This window comes from Malassezia japonica, chromosome 1 (genome assembly GCF_029542785.1).
Source record: "Malassezia japonica chromosome 1, complete sequence".
Lineage (NCBI taxonomy): Eukaryota > Fungi > Basidiomycota > Malasseziomycetes > Malasseziales > Malasseziaceae > Malassezia > Malassezia japonica.
This window is the reverse complement of record NC_083370.1, coordinates 2,049,149-2,065,800: the sequence shown is the minus strand read 5'-3', so window position 1 is coordinate 2,065,800 and position 16,652 is coordinate 2,049,149. Positions and strand designations below refer to the sequence as shown.

At 60.1% G+C, this 16,652-nt stretch overlaps 10 protein-coding genes across 10 annotated transcripts; 2 read left to right on the top strand and 8 right to left on the bottom strand.

The window, feature by feature from the left end:
* Window positions 1-6: 6 nt before the first annotated feature.
* MJAP1_001096 (uncharacterized protein) lies at window positions 7-1,440 on the bottom strand (the record flags this gene model as incomplete). The annotated part of the gene is made up of 1 exon (XM_060265062.1): window positions 7-1,440. One exon carries the CDS (start codon window positions 1,438-1,440, stop codon window positions 7-9), a length of 1,434 nt encoding a protein of 477 aa, XP_060121045.1.
* A 96-nt stretch (window positions 1,441-1,536) lies between these two features.
* On the top strand, window positions 1,537-2,029 carry NdufA8 (ndufa8, NADH-ubiquinone oxidoreductase complex I 19kd subunit; the record flags this gene model as incomplete). The annotated part of the gene is made up of 2 exons (XM_060265061.1): window positions 1,537-1,781; window positions 1,807-2,029. The coding sequence occupies 2 exons, from the start codon at window positions 1,537-1,539 to the stop codon at window positions 2,027-2,029; spliced, it is 468 nt and encodes a 155-aa protein (XP_060121044.1).
* Window positions 2,030-2,049: 20 nt separating this feature from the next.
* On the bottom strand, window positions 2,050-2,518 carry MJAP1_001094 (uncharacterized protein; the record flags this gene model as incomplete). Its single annotated transcript, XM_060265060.1, has 2 exons — window positions 2,050-2,117; window positions 2,140-2,518. The coding sequence occupies 2 exons, from the start codon at window positions 2,516-2,518 to the stop codon at window positions 2,050-2,052; spliced, it is 447 nt and encodes a 148-aa protein (XP_060121043.1).
* Window positions 2,519-2,579: 61 nt separating this feature from the next.
* MJAP1_001093 (uncharacterized protein) lies at window positions 2,580-5,393 on the bottom strand (the record flags this gene model as incomplete). Its single annotated transcript, XM_060265059.1, has 1 exon — window positions 2,580-5,393. The coding sequence occupies one exon, from the start codon at window positions 5,391-5,393 to the stop codon at window positions 2,580-2,582; it is 2,814 nt and encodes a 937-aa protein (XP_060121042.1).
* A 391-nt stretch (window positions 5,394-5,784) lies between these two features.
* Window positions 5,785-7,408, bottom strand: MJAP1_001092 (uncharacterized protein; the record flags this gene model as incomplete). Its single annotated transcript, XM_060265058.1, has 4 exons — window positions 5,785-6,099; window positions 6,123-7,177; window positions 7,200-7,287; window positions 7,310-7,408. The coding sequence occupies 4 exons, from the start codon at window positions 7,406-7,408 to the stop codon at window positions 5,785-5,787; spliced, it is 1,557 nt and encodes a 518-aa protein (XP_060121041.1).
* Window positions 7,409-7,532: 124 nt separating this feature from the next.
* MJAP1_001091 (RING-type E3 ubiquitin transferase) lies at window positions 7,533-8,944 on the bottom strand (the record flags this gene model as incomplete). The annotated part of the gene is made up of 5 exons (XM_060265057.1): window positions 7,533-7,599; window positions 7,622-7,672; window positions 7,695-8,779; window positions 8,803-8,855; window positions 8,878-8,944. 5 exons carry the CDS (start codon window positions 8,942-8,944, stop codon window positions 7,533-7,535), a joined length of 1,323 nt encoding a protein of 440 aa, XP_060121040.1.
* Window positions 8,945-9,135: 191 nt separating this feature from the next.
* Window positions 9,136-10,491, bottom strand: MJAP1_001090 (uncharacterized protein; the record flags this gene model as incomplete). Its single annotated transcript, XM_060265056.1, has 4 exons — window positions 9,136-9,806; window positions 9,829-10,046; window positions 10,078-10,315; window positions 10,338-10,491. The coding sequence occupies 4 exons, from the start codon at window positions 10,489-10,491 to the stop codon at window positions 9,136-9,138; spliced, it is 1,281 nt and encodes a 426-aa protein (XP_060121039.1).
* A 362-nt stretch (window positions 10,492-10,853) lies between these two features.
* ARD1 (N-terminal amino-acid N(alpha)-acetyltransferase NatA) lies at window positions 10,854-11,288 on the top strand (the record flags this gene model as incomplete). The annotated part of the gene is made up of 3 exons (XM_060265055.1): window positions 10,854-10,863; window positions 10,886-10,973; window positions 10,997-11,288. 3 exons carry the CDS (start codon window positions 10,854-10,856, stop codon window positions 11,286-11,288), a joined length of 390 nt encoding a protein of 129 aa, XP_060121038.1.
* Window positions 11,289-11,381: 93 nt separating this feature from the next.
* Window positions 11,382-12,434, bottom strand: MJAP1_001088 (uncharacterized protein; the record flags this gene model as incomplete). Its single annotated transcript, XM_060265054.1, has 3 exons — window positions 11,382-11,793; window positions 11,872-11,980; window positions 12,029-12,434. 3 exons carry the CDS (start codon window positions 12,432-12,434, stop codon window positions 11,382-11,384), a joined length of 927 nt encoding a protein of 308 aa, XP_060121037.1.
* Window positions 12,435-13,651: 1,217 nt separating this feature from the next.
* On the bottom strand, window positions 13,652-14,596 carry MJAP1_001087 (uncharacterized protein; the record flags this gene model as incomplete). The annotated part of the gene is made up of 1 exon (XM_060265053.1): window positions 13,652-14,596. One exon carries the CDS (start codon window positions 14,594-14,596, stop codon window positions 13,652-13,654), a length of 945 nt encoding a protein of 314 aa, XP_060121036.1.
* Between the last annotated feature and the right edge of the window lie 2,056 nt (window positions 14,597-16,652).

Sequence of the window (16,652 nt, the reverse complement as noted above, 5' to 3'; positions counted from 1 at the left end):
TGGTATCTATAGGTGCTCTGCGAGCTTTTCTTGTGCTACTCGTACATGGTGCATCGCTTCGGGGATGCTCTCGGGGTTGACGGCGCCTTTCTCGGACTTGGTAGCCATCGCGTGCTCGTAGCAGTCGAGGACATGGGCGTACATCTGCTCGCGGTCAAAGAACGCGAGGACATCGACCAGCAGCGCCGGGATCGTAAATGGAATTGCGTTCCAGGTCGACGGCACCGAGTACCGGATCCCTGCCGGGGTGCGTGTAAAGGCGACGCCACAATACGTTCCGAGCAGCGCGCAAATGCTCTTTTTGGCCGTAGGAGGGTGGCCGATCGCGAGTGTCCACACCAGCGTCTTGACCGCCTTGGCATCGAGGATCTCGCCGCCCTTGGCCGAGTGTGCGCGTGTCGTTTGGAGGATATCGTACTGCCAGCGCGCCCAAATGTCCTGGATCGCCTGCTGCTTGGCCTTGAGCGGCATTCGGCACGTGCCCAAATCGCGCAGGATGGCCGTGTAGGTCTGTGCGGTGGCAAAGTAGCGCCGCGGCAGGCGCGGCACCGTCTCTTCCATCCGGCGCCCGGGATAAGGGTCTGGGCACACCGAGTCCCACACGGCCAGCGCCTCGTCTGGGCGCTGCAGCGCAAAGAGCAGCGAGATGTATGCGCTGTACGCCGCAACGACCGCCTGGGGATCCTTGAGCATTTCGCGGACGACGCGCGACTTGCTCTTGGCCACGGACGGACGCAGCGTGCCGCCTGTCGCGCTCTCTGCGGGCGTGCCAAACACGTCGAGGTCCGGCAGGTTGACCGAGGCGCCCGCCTCGTGGATCTGCTCGAGGCCGTCGTAGAGCTTTGGCAGGTGCTCGATCCACGAGCCCGAAACCTTGACGTCGACCTTGTGCGAGCGCACCATGGCCGTGAGCGCCGCAAAGTAGCCTGCGTAGGTGCGTGCGGTCGGGCGTACATGAGCGCGTTTCATCTCGCAGTACGTGCGCCATGCGGCGCTCGGCATGCCCGCCTTGACTGCGAGGAGGATTACTTGGTTCCACGCGGCCGCGGCATGCTGCGGCTGGAAGTCTGCGTCGTGGTCGGCCATGCGAATGCGGCGAGCGATGGCGTGCCATTCGTCCATGCGTGTCTGGAGTTTGGCGTGTGCGTCGTGGAACGCAGTCGCAGGGTCTGCGCCCTTGGCGAGCTCTGCGACCTCGTGCGATGCCTTGTACAGATGCTCGCGCAAGCTCGGCACCCCCCGTCCTTTTTCATGCGGCGTGAAGCGCGTGTCGGTGCGAAATTCGCCGCCGCGCCGCCGCTGCATGTTGCGAAAATTGACGACGGTCTCGGGCGGTGCATCCTTCTTCTTCTTCTCCCGTCGCGCCGCGTGCCTCCCGGCGACGGTGGCATAACCGGCACGCCAGCTCACGCTCCGCACGCCGCGCACCACGTCGAGCATAAGCAGCCGGTTCTGCCGCTGACTAATTCTTAGCACGGGGGCGGCGCGGGCGACGTATCACCGAGCGACCATTTGGTTTGCGTAGGGGATCTGAGAATGGCGACGCACCGTGAGGCCAAGAACCCCAGCTTTGCGTATGTCGAGCCCATGCCCTGGCCGAAGGACGTGCCCAAGGTCGATGAGGTGGGCACGACTTCCGCGCCGCTTAAGTCGGTGAGCTTTTTCATGGGCCAGTTCTGCAAAGACTACAACGAAGACTTTATGCTTTGCAAGGCAGAGAACCGTGACCCCGAGCACTGCCTGAAGGAGGGCCGAAGAGTGACGCGCTGTGCGCAGGACCTGTACGTGAGACGTGACTGACCCCAGCATCAACAGGCTCAACGACAAGTGCGCGAGCGAGTGGGAGGCGCACTGGAAGTGCCTCGAGATGAACAACCAGGAGTTTATGCCCTGCCGGAAACAGGAGCGCCCGCTGAACAAGTGTGTGCTCGACCAGCTCAACCTCGTCAAGTCGATCCCCGGCTCGCCTGCCGGCAAGCCCCAGATCCACGAGAAGACGAACCCGGTGGTGTCGCGCCTCCAGAAGTAGATGTCATAGGCTATACAAGGCTACATCTCCTCCATCTCGGCCTCGTCGTGGAACGAGGGCAGCTGTACACTTGGCGCGCTCGGCGCGTCTGCGTCAGCCTCGAAACGTACCTTGGCCGTCGCGCCGAAAGCCCAGGTAGAGCACCTGGCAGTCCTCGAGCGCCAAGGCGTCCAGGCGCACGCTGCCGTCTTTTGCGCTCGGCGCCTTGCCGGACGCGGTATTCTCGAGCGGCGTGTACTGCGCCTCGTCGCCGTCCGTGGTATCCGCAACGTACACCTGCACGTCCTCCGGCGTCGCCTCGGCAAACGGGCGGCGCAGTTCGGGGTCCTCGGGCTGCGCGGCGTCGGCCAGCGCAGCGAGTGCGCGCGCTTTGAGCTCTGTGAGGCTCGTGGTGCTCAGCACAACGGTCAGAAAGAGCGTCGTCTTGCTGTACTTGAGCAATAGCGTCGTCGACGCGTCCGACACCGGCACCGGCGCGCGGTCGCTCATTGTGGGCAGCGTCAAAATCGGCCGGCGAAATGCATTAGTCATGCGTATGGTACATCGGCTACTACTCAGACTCGGACGCGGAATCCGCTACGAACTGGGCGCCGCGGGCAGAGTACGACGTCGCGCCGTGCCGCGCGGTGCGGCGCGCGTACGGCGAAGAGTTGGGCAGCGCCGCCGAGCTCCCGAATCCGTCGTCCACAGGCTCGGGCGCGCGGCGGACTCGGTCGGCAGGATGCACCGGCGTCGGCGCAAACTGCGCCTCGCTCGCGAGCCACGCGGTGCCGCGCGACATGTGGGCGGGCGAGGCGACACGCGGCGCGGCGACGCGTGGCGACCGCGTCGCCGGCACGGGGGCATCCCACGTAAACTCGGTGGGGAGCGCAGGCGCGGCCTGGGCTTGGGCACTCTTGCGCAGATCAGGGTGCGACGTCGAGGAGGGCGCAGACCGCGGCATGCGCCGGCGGACGGGGCGCGTGCTCGGCGCCTCGCTGGGGCGGGGGCTCGGTGCTTCGGCGAGCACGGACGGCGCACGCGACGTGTCGGGCGTGTTCTTTAGCACAATCCCGAGCGCATTGTCGTTGGGGCGCACCGGCGCTTGGGGCGCCGCAGCGGGGGCCTTGGTCGCATCGGGCGCCGCAACATGCGCAGAAGGGCGGGGAGAGGTATACACTTGGGGCGCAGGCTGCATGACGGGCACCGAGGCGGGCGCCGCGCGCGGCGTCGGCGCATCGGGGATCTGGGGAGCAGGCACGACCGGCGTAGCTTGTTCCGACACTTGCTCGGTTGGCATCGTCGTCGCATTGCCGGCCGCGTCGTGCTTGCGGAACATTTTCGAGGTGAGGCGCGAAATGATCGAGAAGCCGCTCTCGGAACGTGCGCCAGACTTGGTGCTCATTGCACGGCGGCCGGGGAAGCGCGACGACTTGCCCGTGCCGGTGCGGCGGTTGTGCTCCTGCAGCGCCTCCATCGTAAGCGCTTTTGGTTCGGAGGAGTCGGAGGACTCGGACGCCGCAGACGGCGCTTGCGCAGGTGCTTGCGGTGGTGCTTGCGCTTGCGCTTGCGCTGCGGGCAGTGCTGACGGCGCGGCCGCGGCGTCCGCCTTGGGCTCTTGCGCATCGCCGGCCTGCACCGACCCCTGGCGCCGACGAGGACGGCGCGCGCGCCCTTGCACAGACTCGGGCCGCTCGAAGCGGTCGGCTGCCGGCGAGTTCGGCGAGTGCTCCGAGTAGACCGGCGTGCCGAATGTCGCGCCGGGCGGCAGCGCCTGCCAGATCGGCGAGCGTGCTTTTGGCAGTGGCGACGCATCGCCGCGCGCCGACCCACGGCTGCGGCTGCGGGGCGCATCGAGCGCGGGCGACTTCACGCTCTCCATCGCCGGGGAGCGCACGCTCTCTGCCGGGGAGCGCGCATGCTGCGCGAGGTTCGGCTCCGAGCGGCGGGGACGCAGCGGCGTCGTGTTGGAACGAACGGACGAGCGCGACGAAGGGCGCTGAATGCGCTGCATCGTCGGCGTGTCATGCAGTGCGATGGCCGCCGGGTTGTGTGTGCGCTCAATCAAGTAGAGATGGATACGCGCGCCGCCGCGGTAGTCGGCCTCGGCGTGTTGTGCGCGGAGCGCTGCGAGCTCCTTGAGCAGGTCCTCGTCGACAAGGCGGCGCTTGCGCGAGCGGCTCGAGCTGTTTGGCGACGCCGACTCTGGCGCGAGCGGGCTCTCTGCGGAAGAAGACTCGCTCTCGGCAGGGTGGCGGGGCGTGCGGAGGGCCGAGCGCTTGGGCGTGCTCAGGAGTTCGGCGCCGCGGAGCGACGGCACCGCACGCTGCGCCTGCATGCTCCGGATTTCCGAGCGGTCGTCGAGGTAGGGGTCATTGCGTGGCGAACGCGAGAGTGGCGAGCGCTGCACCGGCGAGTTGTCCGTGTCGAGGTACGTGCCATTGGGCGTGTGCACGCGCGAGCCCTGCGAGCTCGAGTTCTGGCGCAGCATGGTGCGCGACCCGGGCCGCGCTTCGGGCTCGTCGCCCGGCCATCCATTCGTCTCCCAGTCGGGGATCCATGTCCCCCATGCCTTGGCGACGTACGCGCTGCTCACACATACGTGCACGCACTTGCGGCGCAGCGGCTGTAGGAGGAGAAGACGCAGTGCACGGATCACGCCATTCAGCTCTGCACGGCGTACCACCGCGGCAGCCGTGAGCGGCGTGCGTTTCGCGGTGGCCGGCGTAAGCTCTTTTGTGTCGAGTAGCTCGACCTTGTTATCGGGGTGGTCTGCGCCAAAGTACACGGAGCACTGTGCTTTCGGTCCGCCCGGCACCTGCGCACTAGCGAGCATCGCGACCGAGACAAAGGCAGCCTGAATGTCGGGCATACATTCGTGGTCGTCGAGGTCCGCGCCGGAGAACTGTGCATAGACCGCCTCTTGCACGGGGGTCAGCATGTCACTCGAATCTTCTTCCTCTGGCGCGAGCGGAGGACTCTGCATGTACGCCTTGGGCGTCGGCGATTCCGGGCGCTCGTCGTCGTCCGGCATTGCAAGCGCGTCGAAGCGCTTCACCGCCGACAGCACACGCTCGTCGTGCTCTTCGCGCGCTGTCTTGCGTGGCGAGGTATGCGCGCTTGCGCTCGGTGAAAACATCGGGTCAAACACCGGCTGCTGCATGCGGCTCGGCGATGCCTTGGTATACTTGGGCAGATAGTTTCCCTGCGCCTGCTGCACAACGTCGCCCGGGCGCACCGGCACCGGCACCGGCCCTGGGCGCGGGCGCGTCAACGGCACGCCTCGGCCCTGGACCGAGTCCTGGACGAGCGCTGCGGGGTTCGTCGGCGGCGACACGATCGCCTCGGGTCGGTACCGCGCACTGAACTCGTCGTATATATCCATCGCTGGCGAGTCCATCGATTTCGGCGCACCCTGCATGCGCGGTACATGCGAGCGCAGTGGGCGCGTATTCGCAGGTGGTGCTTCTTCGTCGAAACCGCTGAACCACGTGGGCGTCGCGGACCTACTCCCACTCACGTCGTCCATCCACCGGGATATCTTTTCGCCAGAGCCAGTGTGAGCTCCTGGCCGTCTGTACGGATCGACCGGCGCGACAGGAGCCGTCATCGTCAGAAGGCCGCGAGAGGCGACCGCAGCGATGTGCAGGTCTCCGCATCACGTGACCAAAAAGGGGTCGGCGCACGGCGCGCCTTGCATATGCGGCCGCATTGGCCATACTGCAAGTCTTTTTTTTTTGGGTGTGGGGAAATATGGATCGGCATAGGCGCTACGCTTATTGGATGTCGCCAAAGACGAGCGCCTTTTCGACGAGGTACTCGTTGATACCTGTCGGGCCGCCCTCGCGGCCAAAGCCGCTCTCCTTCACACCGCCAAAGGGGATCGTGTTTTGCGAGATCATGCCGGTGTTGATGCCGATCATGCCGACTTGCAGCGCCTCGCCGACACGGAAGCAGCGCGTCACGTCCTTGCTGAAGAAGTAGCCTGCGAGGCCGACCGACGCGTCGTTCGCGTGCTCCAGCACTTCGTCCTCGGTCGAGAAGCGGTAGAGCACAGCGAGGGGGCCAAAGGTTTCTTCGTCGTCCGTAGGCTGTGTCAGAAATGCAAACGTACCATGTGCTTGCCTTGCGGGGCGACCGCGACCGTAGGCTCGAAAAAGAGGCCCTCGCCCTTCTCACCACCGACGAGGATCTCGCCGCCGGCCTCTTTGATCTTGGCAACGTGCTCGCTGACCTTTTTCTGGCCCGCCTCGTTGACCAACGGCCCGATACGCACGTCCTTGTCCATGCCGTAGCCGACCTTGAAGTCGGCGACCTTGGCAGCGAGGGCCTTGGAGAACTTGTCAAAGACGGCATCCTGCACATAGATGCGGTTCGCCGAGATACACGTCTGGCCGCCGCCACGGAACTTGCACGCAATCGCATTGTCCACCGCGAGGCTCACGTCCGCGTCGTCAAAGACGATAAACGGCGCGTTGCCGCCGAGCTCCATCGACAGCTTCTTGAGCGTGTTCGCGCTCTGGCCCATGAGCAGCTTGCCGACACGCGTGCTTCCGGTGAAGGAGATCTTGCGCACCTTGGGGCTCTCGCACAGCGTCAGGCCCATCTGCGACTCGTTCTCGCCACGCGCCGAGACGAGCACGTTGAGGACACCGGCGGGGATGCCGACCTCTTCGGCGAGCTGCGCGAGGGCAAACGCGCTAAAAGGAGCCTCATGAGGGGCCTTGATCACCACCGTGCAGCCGGCAGCAAGCGCGGGGCCGACCTTGCGGGTGATCATGCCCAGGGGGAAGTTCCACGGCGCAATCAGGCCCGCGACACCGACCGGCTGGCGGATCACGACGTTGCGCACGCTGCCCACTGGCGAGGGGACCGTGCGGCCGTACACACGCAGCGCCTCTTCTGCGAACCACTCGACGAACGAGTTGCTGTACGCCACCTCGGCCTTGGCATCCGCCAGCGACTTGCCGTTCTCGGCGACAATGATGTGCGCGAGGTCATCGGCGTGCTCCTGGAGCTTGCGGTAGAGTTCCATGAGAAGATCATGGCGCTCTTTCGGCGTGCGCTTCGACCACGTAGCAAAGGCAGCGTACGCGGCGTCGATCGCCTCTTCCGTGTCCGCCTTGCCCTGGTCGGGGATCGTGCGGATCTCTTGCTGCGTCGCCTTGTCTGGGTCAGTCGAGCGACGTACTGTACACGGGCTGCGTCTTGCCACTCTTGGCATCGACCCACTTGCCATTGATGTACGACTTGTCATGCAGCAGCGCGGGGTAGTTGAGCTGCGTCAGGGCGGAAACCTACCTTGAGCTCCTCCTTGCCGCCTTTCACGACGCCTTTCGGCATGTGCGCAAAGGTGCGCGTCGCAGTAAACGTAGGATTCTCGCTTCCAGCAGACACCATCGTCAGTCGAGGAAACGCCACACGAGACAGGAACCGGGGGGTTGGAAGACCAAAGCGCATGGCGTCCCGTGCACCCGAACCCTATTTGTGGAGGCCGCGGACGGACCACGGCGGAGCTATAAGATTACAGGGCAAGAATATCACGCTTGCAGGTAGGGCACAAGCGGCGTGTACCCGTGAGCCAATCATCGCTGGGTCAGTAGAGAGACGTACATTTCGTCTTGATGAAAGACGTGGCCACAGGGCAGGACACGCACGCGGTCGCTGGGTGAGCAGAAACACGTACCCTTCGAGGAACTCGGAGAGGCAAATCGGGCACACGTCCTGTGCATAGCGGCGCACATCCAGCGCAGCAGACACGCCAGGCGGAGCGGGGGCGGTATTCACGGGGAGAGGGGCGTGCTCGGCGCTGCCTTCGGGCTGCTCTTCGAGCGCCACGGCCGACGGCTGCTCCGGCACAGGCGCGTACGCAAAGCGCTGGCCGGGCAAGCGCGCCATGGCCCAGTGCATCGCGCGAGACAGGTAGTAGGAGATGTACACCTGGATTCCGGCGCCTTTTGTCGGCGGCTCATCGGCGATCTCGACACGTTCCCACGGCCGGTCGGCATGCCACGCGTAGCACGGCAGATTGCGCACGGCCCGGAGCGAGGCACGTTCACGGAAGCGCTTCACGATCCCTTTCACGTGCTGCACCACAATAAAGACCACAGTAAAGATCGACGGCAAAAAGAGGAGGAGCATGCCGAGGTCCAGCGCGGACAGGTCCGGCAGCGACCGGTCCAGAAAGAGGCCGACTTCGAGGCCTTCTTCGTTGCGGCGCAGCAGGCCTGATGGCTGCGTGAGCGACTCGTGAACGAGCTCCAGGAGCTCCAAGTAGCTGCTGCGGATCACAAAGCAGGAGGGGATGACGATATCGTCTGCGTCCCCGTCAGGGAACATGGTAATCGGACGCGTCTCGCCCTGATCGAGGTCATCGCTGTCCCACGGAATGTCGCGCAGGTTCACGAGCCGCTGGATCGCCGAGTCTTCGTCGTACTTGGCGTCGCCGACAATCACGGCAATTGCGCCGAGGCCTTGCGCGAGGCGCACCTTTTCCGTAAAGGTGCAGTCGCCCCCGCGCTCGACCAGCGCAATCCAGTTCTTGGGCGGGCGCCGCTTGCGGTCGCCCAGCAGGTGCTGGACCTGTCCCCGCAGGCCCAAAGACTCGCCACGCGCCTTGTCGCTCAGGCATCCCGTGTTCGGCGTGACGCCGTCCGCGTCAGGCGTCCCGTAAAAGAGGCGGATGGGCAAAAGGCGGCCCCACAGGCCGTCGTCGTCGGTCTTGTCCGGCCCGAACGCAGCAGGGCGCGTAAGGTACGACGTGTCCGCGCTCTGCATAAGAAAAAATAACCTACCAGCACCACGATCTTGTTTCCAGGCCACTGCGTCCGCGGATTCGGCTCTTCTTCTGCGTCAGCCGAGGCACGTACCCAGGGCACTCTTGTCGTCCGATACCAGCGAGCCACTATAGCCGTACACGGACAGCTGCTCGTACATGCCACTCGCATCCAGGTCGCTCGCGGCTACCCGCAGAACCGCGACGAGGCACAGCGCTACGGCGCAGAGCACACCCACGCGCCAGTGCATCCCAGTGGCGTTTCCACGGCGTGAGAGAGACCCGATCGCCCGATACAATTCTCCGCACCACGCGGGCCGTGCGTACTACAAGCAGGGAAGCATTATGGTGATCAAGACTGTGAAATCGGAGGCGCCAGTTCGCCATTACTGGGGCTCTGGAGCTGGAGGGCCTCGCTGTCCTGCACAGGCACGGCAAGGTCTGCGGTGTGGGCCAGGGGGGGCGCGAGGCCCTCGGCGGCCGGCGCAGGGGCGGACTCGGCGCCCGACGCCGCCGAGACCGGGACCACCGTCTCGGGCTCTTGGGCCTCCGTCTCGAGCTGCTTCGTGGCAGCCGAGTCGCCTGAGGCCTCCGGAGCCGTAGCAGCGCCCGCCGCGGCACCCGCAGCAACGCCGCCGGCAGCCGCGCCGCCAGCCACGGCGCCCTGCTCGCCGGCACTCTCCGGCAGACCCGGGGCCGTGTTGGGCGCCTCGACCGAGCCGGCGCCCTCCTGGTTGTACTCGCGCTTGAGCTGCGCCTTCTGCTCCTGGACCTTCTTGATGATCTCCTCACCCTCGGGCGTCTTCCATGGGCCGGCGTCCGACATGGCACAGCCGCCCGGGCATTCGCACTTGCCGCCGACCAGCGAAGGAAGGTTTTCGAGCGGGATCTGCTTGCCGAGCTCCGCGACCGAGTTCGAGCCGATGATCTGGATCTTTTCCGTGGTAACGGGGTCGAGCCAGCCCTTGACCACCGACCAGACGGTGGTGAAAATGTAGGGAGCGTTGATGATGTAGAAGCGGCCTGCGTTAGTCGTGCGACGTACCCATCGTCTCGGGGTAGTAGTACTGGCCAATCCTGCTCGCCTGCTGCACATAGGACGACACCTTCCAGAACTGGCTCACGCCGACGTTCTTCAGGTCCATGATTGTGCAGCTCGTTTCGATCAGATGACCGCTGACCTCCGAGCAGACCGGAAGACGCTCGCGCTGGAAGCGCTCATACTCGACAATCAGCTGCTGGATCAGGCGCTCGGGCGTGGTGCTGCGGTCAGCGAACGGCACACGACACATACACCTCAAATAGCTTCTTGATGTTGAGGTTGCCGAGCTGCTCAATGTACACAGGGCGACCCTCCTTGTCGGTCTTGTGGTAGAATTTGGGGTAGAGCTTGCTCACCGCCTCCTTCTCGGGGAAGGTAAACTCGGCGTAAAGCTCGTCGACCTTGTTCTCCTTGCGCCACGTCTCGGCCTCGATGAACATGGACTCGGTCGCAGCAAGGTCCCACTTACGGGCACGCAGGAAGCGGCACACTGCGTTAGCGGATGCACGTACAGCACGCGTCGTCATGACGGTCGGGCGCAAAGATGCCCTTGTCCTGGATGCTCTTGCGGAACTTGTCCAGCATGTGCTGCTGTCCAGGGTTCAGGTTACCAGGGCTGCCCGGCTTGGTGCCGGTCGGCTGCTGAGAAGTGTGTCCCGATGCCATCTTGTCCTCGTGATTCTTGTGCTTAAAGCGGAACATAGAACAAAACGTCGATTACGCCACGAATTCACCAAACAAAATGTGTGTATCTGTTACACACGCCAAATTAATCACCAGTACAACGGAGCGTCGAAGCAGTCAAGTCTCGCCACACTCGTCGCCGTCGTCAACAACACGCGGACGCTCGGCCTTTCTTGCGACGCCCGGGGGCTGCCACGTGACTTGACCCGAAGGCTCGCTTCCCCTGCACGACGCGACGATGAACATACGCCAGGCGACGGTAGGTACCGATGGCCTAACGACAGGTCGACGACCTTATGGGGATGCAGAATTGCAACCTGCATAATCTCCCGGAAAACTATACGATGCGATACTGTACGTGGCGCGACTCACGCAGACTTTTACCACGCCTTGTCGTGGCCCCAGCTGTCGTACGTCGCGGAAGACGAAAAGGGGAAGATTGTGGGGTACATCCTCGGCAAGATGTATGTGACGCGACTCACACCAGGGACGAGGATCCGGCCGACGGCATCCCAAACGGCCACGTTACCAGCATCTCGGTACTCCGGTCACACCGCCGCCTGGGGCTGGCGAATAAGCTCATGACATTGAGCCAAACCGCGATGCGCGACACGTTCAACGCGCAATATGTCTCGCTGCATGTGCGCGAGACGAACCGTGCGGCGATTGCTTTGTACCACGAGACGCTCGGATTCCAGATCCACGGCGTGGAGCACAAATACTACGCCGACGGCGAAAACGCGCTGGCGATGCGTCTGCAACTACAGGAGACTGCTTAATAGGATGCGAGTATGGTCTTATGCAGGAGTACATTTACATTTTCTATCGCCATAAAATAGTCTGCTGGGAACAGAATGGAGAGCATAGGCCCATTACAACAGCCGCCGCTTAAAGTCAGACTCCCAGTAATCACGATCCCAGTCGTTTGTATTGGGCGTGAACACGCGGTCAAAGACGAAGAACCCAACGATCAGCGCGACAATAATCGCAGCCAGGATCACCCACGCCACGATGCGGAACAGGTTGAGCCTGGACGAACTCATCGGCGGACCCTTCGCTGGGCGATGGGGGCTGTGCGTCTTGTTCTTCGGCAGCCCATACGTGTCGGTGCGCGGCACGTTAATGTCAGGGCCAAAGATAAAGTCCAAAGACTGCGTCGCAGCAATCATAGGGTAGTCTTGGTGCGAGACACCAGCAACATAAGAGAGGTTGTGATTTGCAGGCCACTGACCGTTGTTGATTTTGGTCAGATAGTCGACAAAGTTGGTACCGCGCTCCAAATGGCTCGCACCTTGGTATTGGGCTTGGCAATGCGTATCACCCGCACCATTATCCAGGAGTGCCAAGCCATAATGCACGTACCGCTTGAGGTAGCGTTGGATATAGTAGTTCGAGTCCTGTGTCATGTTCTTGCGAGCATACTTCGGGATACTCGACAAGTTACCCACGCCGTACGGCCAGTTGTCAATTTCTGATGCCGGGTTGCATTGAGTACCGGGTTGCTGTACCGGACGGGAACCATTTTGGAGCCACGCCCACGAACCAGGGTTACCGACCCAGTACTTGATATTTGCGTCGTACTTCTTGTCCGCCTTGAGCAGGGCATAACGCTGCGTGGCTTGACCGCCCATCGAGTGGCCAGCGACAACAACCTGATTCACTTGAGGGAAATTTGTCTGGTTCATGACCATTTTAATGATCTTGTCGACAGCCGAATAAAACGTCACGGATTTTTTCAGCGGCGGGAAGTGCGAAACACCGCCCATCTGCCAAACGGACTTGTCGTAGGCGAGCCAATTCCCTTCGACACCACCTGCCCACAGATCATCCATGTTGAGAATAGTTGGAGCAATAATCATCACGTCGCCTTGCTTGATGCCATAGGACTGATTGCTGTACACATAGTTCAAAGCATTGTTAAACATCGTGGCATACTTCCACGAGTCACGTTGCTTTCCTGGGAAGCAAATAACCACACGGCGCACTGTTTTCGGATCAACGTTAGTTGACACATAGTACGGCTGGACAGGCATCTGGGTCGTATCGTTAATCGTCTGATTCGAAACGACCAAATCCGTTTTCATAGTAAAGCCGGCAAAATCACCAGGCAGCCAACTCCATGCACCATTCGGCCCTTGGGGCACAGTAGGGGTCTGGTTAAACCCAAAGTTGCCATCATCAAACCACGGGACTTGTGCTTCGTCACCATCCGAGCTTTGCACCAACAAACCATTGGCTTGTTGAGCGAACGTTGGGTTATTTTGGTTGAAATTGGGCATATTCTTAACAGTATTGATGGCACCAACAGGATCGTTCAGTGACTGAGCGGCAATCTGGTTTTGCTGATCCATAGGATATTGACGTCGAGCCAGAGCGGGTTGGTTCTGGCCCGGGTGCGCAACCTTCAGCCGGCTCAAGTCATTGCTTTCAGACGCCACCACACTAACAAGGCCTAGGAGCACGAGGAACAACCATGCCTTTTGGGTGATCATGGCTGCTCAATGCCAATCTCTTGGACTGTGTCGTCGTCCCAGCAAAGAGACGTAGAGAAAGAGTCCGGCGTGCAACGCGCAGTGTCGAGTACGCCCGCTGAATAGGATCTACGCCACGCGTCTGGTTGGGTGGCCCACTAACAATGCAGGTCATGCAGCAGGGGTGGGAATGCCAGCCGGGCCAATCAATATTGGAGTATTCTATCGGCCGACTACTGACTGGGACTTACGCGAGACTCGCTGCAACCCTGGCAACTCCACATTGTTTACGCCCGGGGAACTTTGGCCCTGCTGGAAGTGGAGCGCAATTTTGCCTAGACGCGCGGCGTAATGTGGCTATGCAAATGATTTGCGTTGCGCAATACTCGTTGCCGGCTGTGCTGCATGCCCCGTCTGTGCGCCGTAGAAACAAGATGCGGCCGTCATGTTGGGTTTTAGCGCCATATATGCCACGCTTCACTGATACGACGAGTCCCCCACCCAAATTCTTGAGCGCAGGAACACAATATTGCGCTAATGATATGAAAAAGGTTAATGTAAATCTAGGAACGCTTGTATCTCCACAACACAATACGCTACGCAACGAAGCTTTGAAGGGGTAGTGGTATTGTATTGATGCTTTACATAATGCCTTGACCGGCATTGTAAAATTAAAAGTCCTTGCCAAAGATAAAGTCCAGCGACTTATCCGCCGCAATCATGGGGTAATCTTGATGAGACACACCCGGGACGTATGACACAGTGTGGGTGCTAGGAAGTCCACCATCCTGGTTGTTCAACATCTGTACAAAGTTGGCACCACGCTGCAAGTGGTTAGCACCTTGAGCAAGGGCCTCGCAGTGGGTGTCGCCCGAGCCGTTGTCCAGGAGGCCGAGCGCGTAATGAACAGTGCGACTGCGGAAACGGTTCACGATGTCGCCGATGCTCTGGCCATTGTTAAGCGCTGCGCGACCATACTTGGGGAAGTCATCGCTGTCACCCATGCCATACGGGTAAGAATTCTCGGAGCTCTTGCAATCCTCACTCGAAGGACGGTCCTCGACAAGCCAGGTGTACGAGCCCGGATTACCAACCCAATACATGATGTCATTGTCGTAACTCTTCTCGTGTTTCATCAGCGCGTACCGAACAGCGGTCTGCCCGCCCATCGAATGTCCGGCCACAACCACCTTGTTTAAGTTCGGGTACTGGCTCTTGTCCATCAGGTTGTCAATGATCTTGTCAAGTCCGGTGTAAAACGACACGGAATTGGCACTCTTGGGCGAGTGGGTCGAGCCACCAAATTCCCAGTTGGACATGCGGTAGACGGCCCAGTTCGAGTCCTCGCCGTTGGTACCACCAGCAGCCTGGTCGTCCTGGTTCAAGGCCAGAGGTGCTACAATGATCACCTCGCCCTCTTCAATGCCGTACTTGTTCTTTGCGTAAACCCACTTGAGCGCATTGTAAAACAAGTTGGCATACTTCCAAGAGTCACGCGGGCGACCAGGGAGAGAAACAATGGCACGCTTCACCTTGTTAGGGTTGAACTTGTTCGTAATGTAATACGGCTGGATGATGGTGTCGTCACCGCTGCCGATGTTCAAGTCGGTGTTCATCTCAAACCCTTCAAACTCGCCAGGAACCCAGCTCCATGCACCATTAACAGATTGAGCTTGCTTCGTTGGCGTGAACGGGAAGTTACCATTGTCGAACCAAGGGACCTGGCTGTCATCTCCCCATCCGGACTCGATAGAACCATACTTCTTCTTTGCGAAACTGGGGCCATTCACTTTACCCAAATTAGGCATCTTCAAGACCTTCTTGGTGGCTGCAATGGGGTCATTTTCGGCCTCTTTGGCAATAGACTGCTGCTCATCCAAATAGTATTGGCGGCGATTCAGGGCTTCGACGACTTCTTCGTCCGTGCGACCCAGCCCAGGAGCGGCAGCCGCAATGCTCACCAACGCGGCGGAAACCACTGCAATACCATAGAGATACTTCACCATTGCAGACTAGATCTCTAGATGAGGGGATTGTTAAGGGAGATAGAGCCGTATCCAAATTACCGTTTATATTCGCACCCTACGCCCAAATAAACACCTTTCCCTGACCCGAATCAACACTCGTCAATCATTTGGATCCAGGTGAAAGCACCGGATTGATTGGTTGGATTGGCAGCAGTCACCTGTTGATATGTGCTAAGCTGTACGACTATAATTGCATGATATTTTCCCCAAGTTGCTCTCTTATTGGTGTAAGGGGATGTATTATTGACATTTATTGATTTTGACAAGTCCTGAGTCCAAACTCGGATCTTGGCATTGTGGAGGCAAGGGCTTCGGAAGAAACGCGTTGGACAAACCAGTCCGCCAAGCAGCGTGCTCATTCTGGTTTATGCGGACTGACGCAGTTTTGCGGCGGGTAAAGAAACGCCTTGGCACTGAATAAGTACTAGACGAAGTTCAGGGCCCTATCCACTGGACTTCAGATACATTGAGGAACTAATTAGTATCAACTACATGATCAACATAACCTAGTGAACAGAATATTAACAATAGGGTCACAACAATATATATGAAGGGATTTCGGTGGTTGTAGTTGACCATTAATCACTCTTGGAACTGAAAAGGTAGTAGAGAGACTGATAAGTGGCAAGCATCGGGTAATCCTGGTGCGAAACACACTTGACAAAGTCCACGGTCTGCTTCGAGGGGAACTTGCCGTATAGGTCAGCCAGCCACTCAACCCAATAAGCGGCACGCGCAATACGGTTCGGACCTTGGGCATTATTCTCACACTGGTCGGATTGACCACCGTTATCATTCAGCCCAAATGCGTAGTGAACGCTCCGTCCCTCAAACCGGTCGATGATCTTCTGGACGTCCTTCAGGTCGCCCTTAACATAAGCTGGCGCCTTTTTACCGTTCAAACCAGTCGGCCAATCGTTCGTAGTGGAGCAGTTACTGCTGGTCGAGTTCGAACCCATCCGCTTGTCGTTCATATACAAATACGAGCCAGGGTTCCCCACCCAGAAACTCAGGCGATCATCGTGTTTCTGCGGCTTGCGCACGATTCCGTAGCGGAGAGAGGCTTGTCCACCCATGGAATGACCAGCGATCACTGCGTGCTTCAAATTTGGGAAATGTGTAGTGTTGAAAACATAATCAACGAAATAGTCCATGACAGCAAAGGAATTAATGCCTTCAAAACCCGAAGGTCCGCGAGAGGTGCCACCAATGGCCCATCCTGAGTCCTTGAAGTAAATTTCATTCTTGTGGACCGCACCAGCCTTCTTGTCTAGCTGGTTCATAAACACGGGGGAGATCATTAACACATTATCGCTCTGTACATCCAGATCAGAATACTTTTGGGCAACGGCATACGCATTGCCGAGCATGTTGATGAAACGCCAAGAATCGCGCCATTGGCCAGGCCAGATAATGACGGCGCGCTCAATTTTCTTGGGATCGTAATTAGCATTGACGTAAAAGGGCGCCTTGGCCACTTTCGATCCATTGGATCGAATTACGTGAGAGCGGTCCAGTTTGAAGTCACCAAAGAAGAGAGGCAATCCAAGATATCCAGTTAGGTACGTGCCAAACACCCACGGGTTACCGTTAAACTTAGCACCCTTTCCCCATGGAACTTGCTTGTCGTCCGCATCACCTGTAA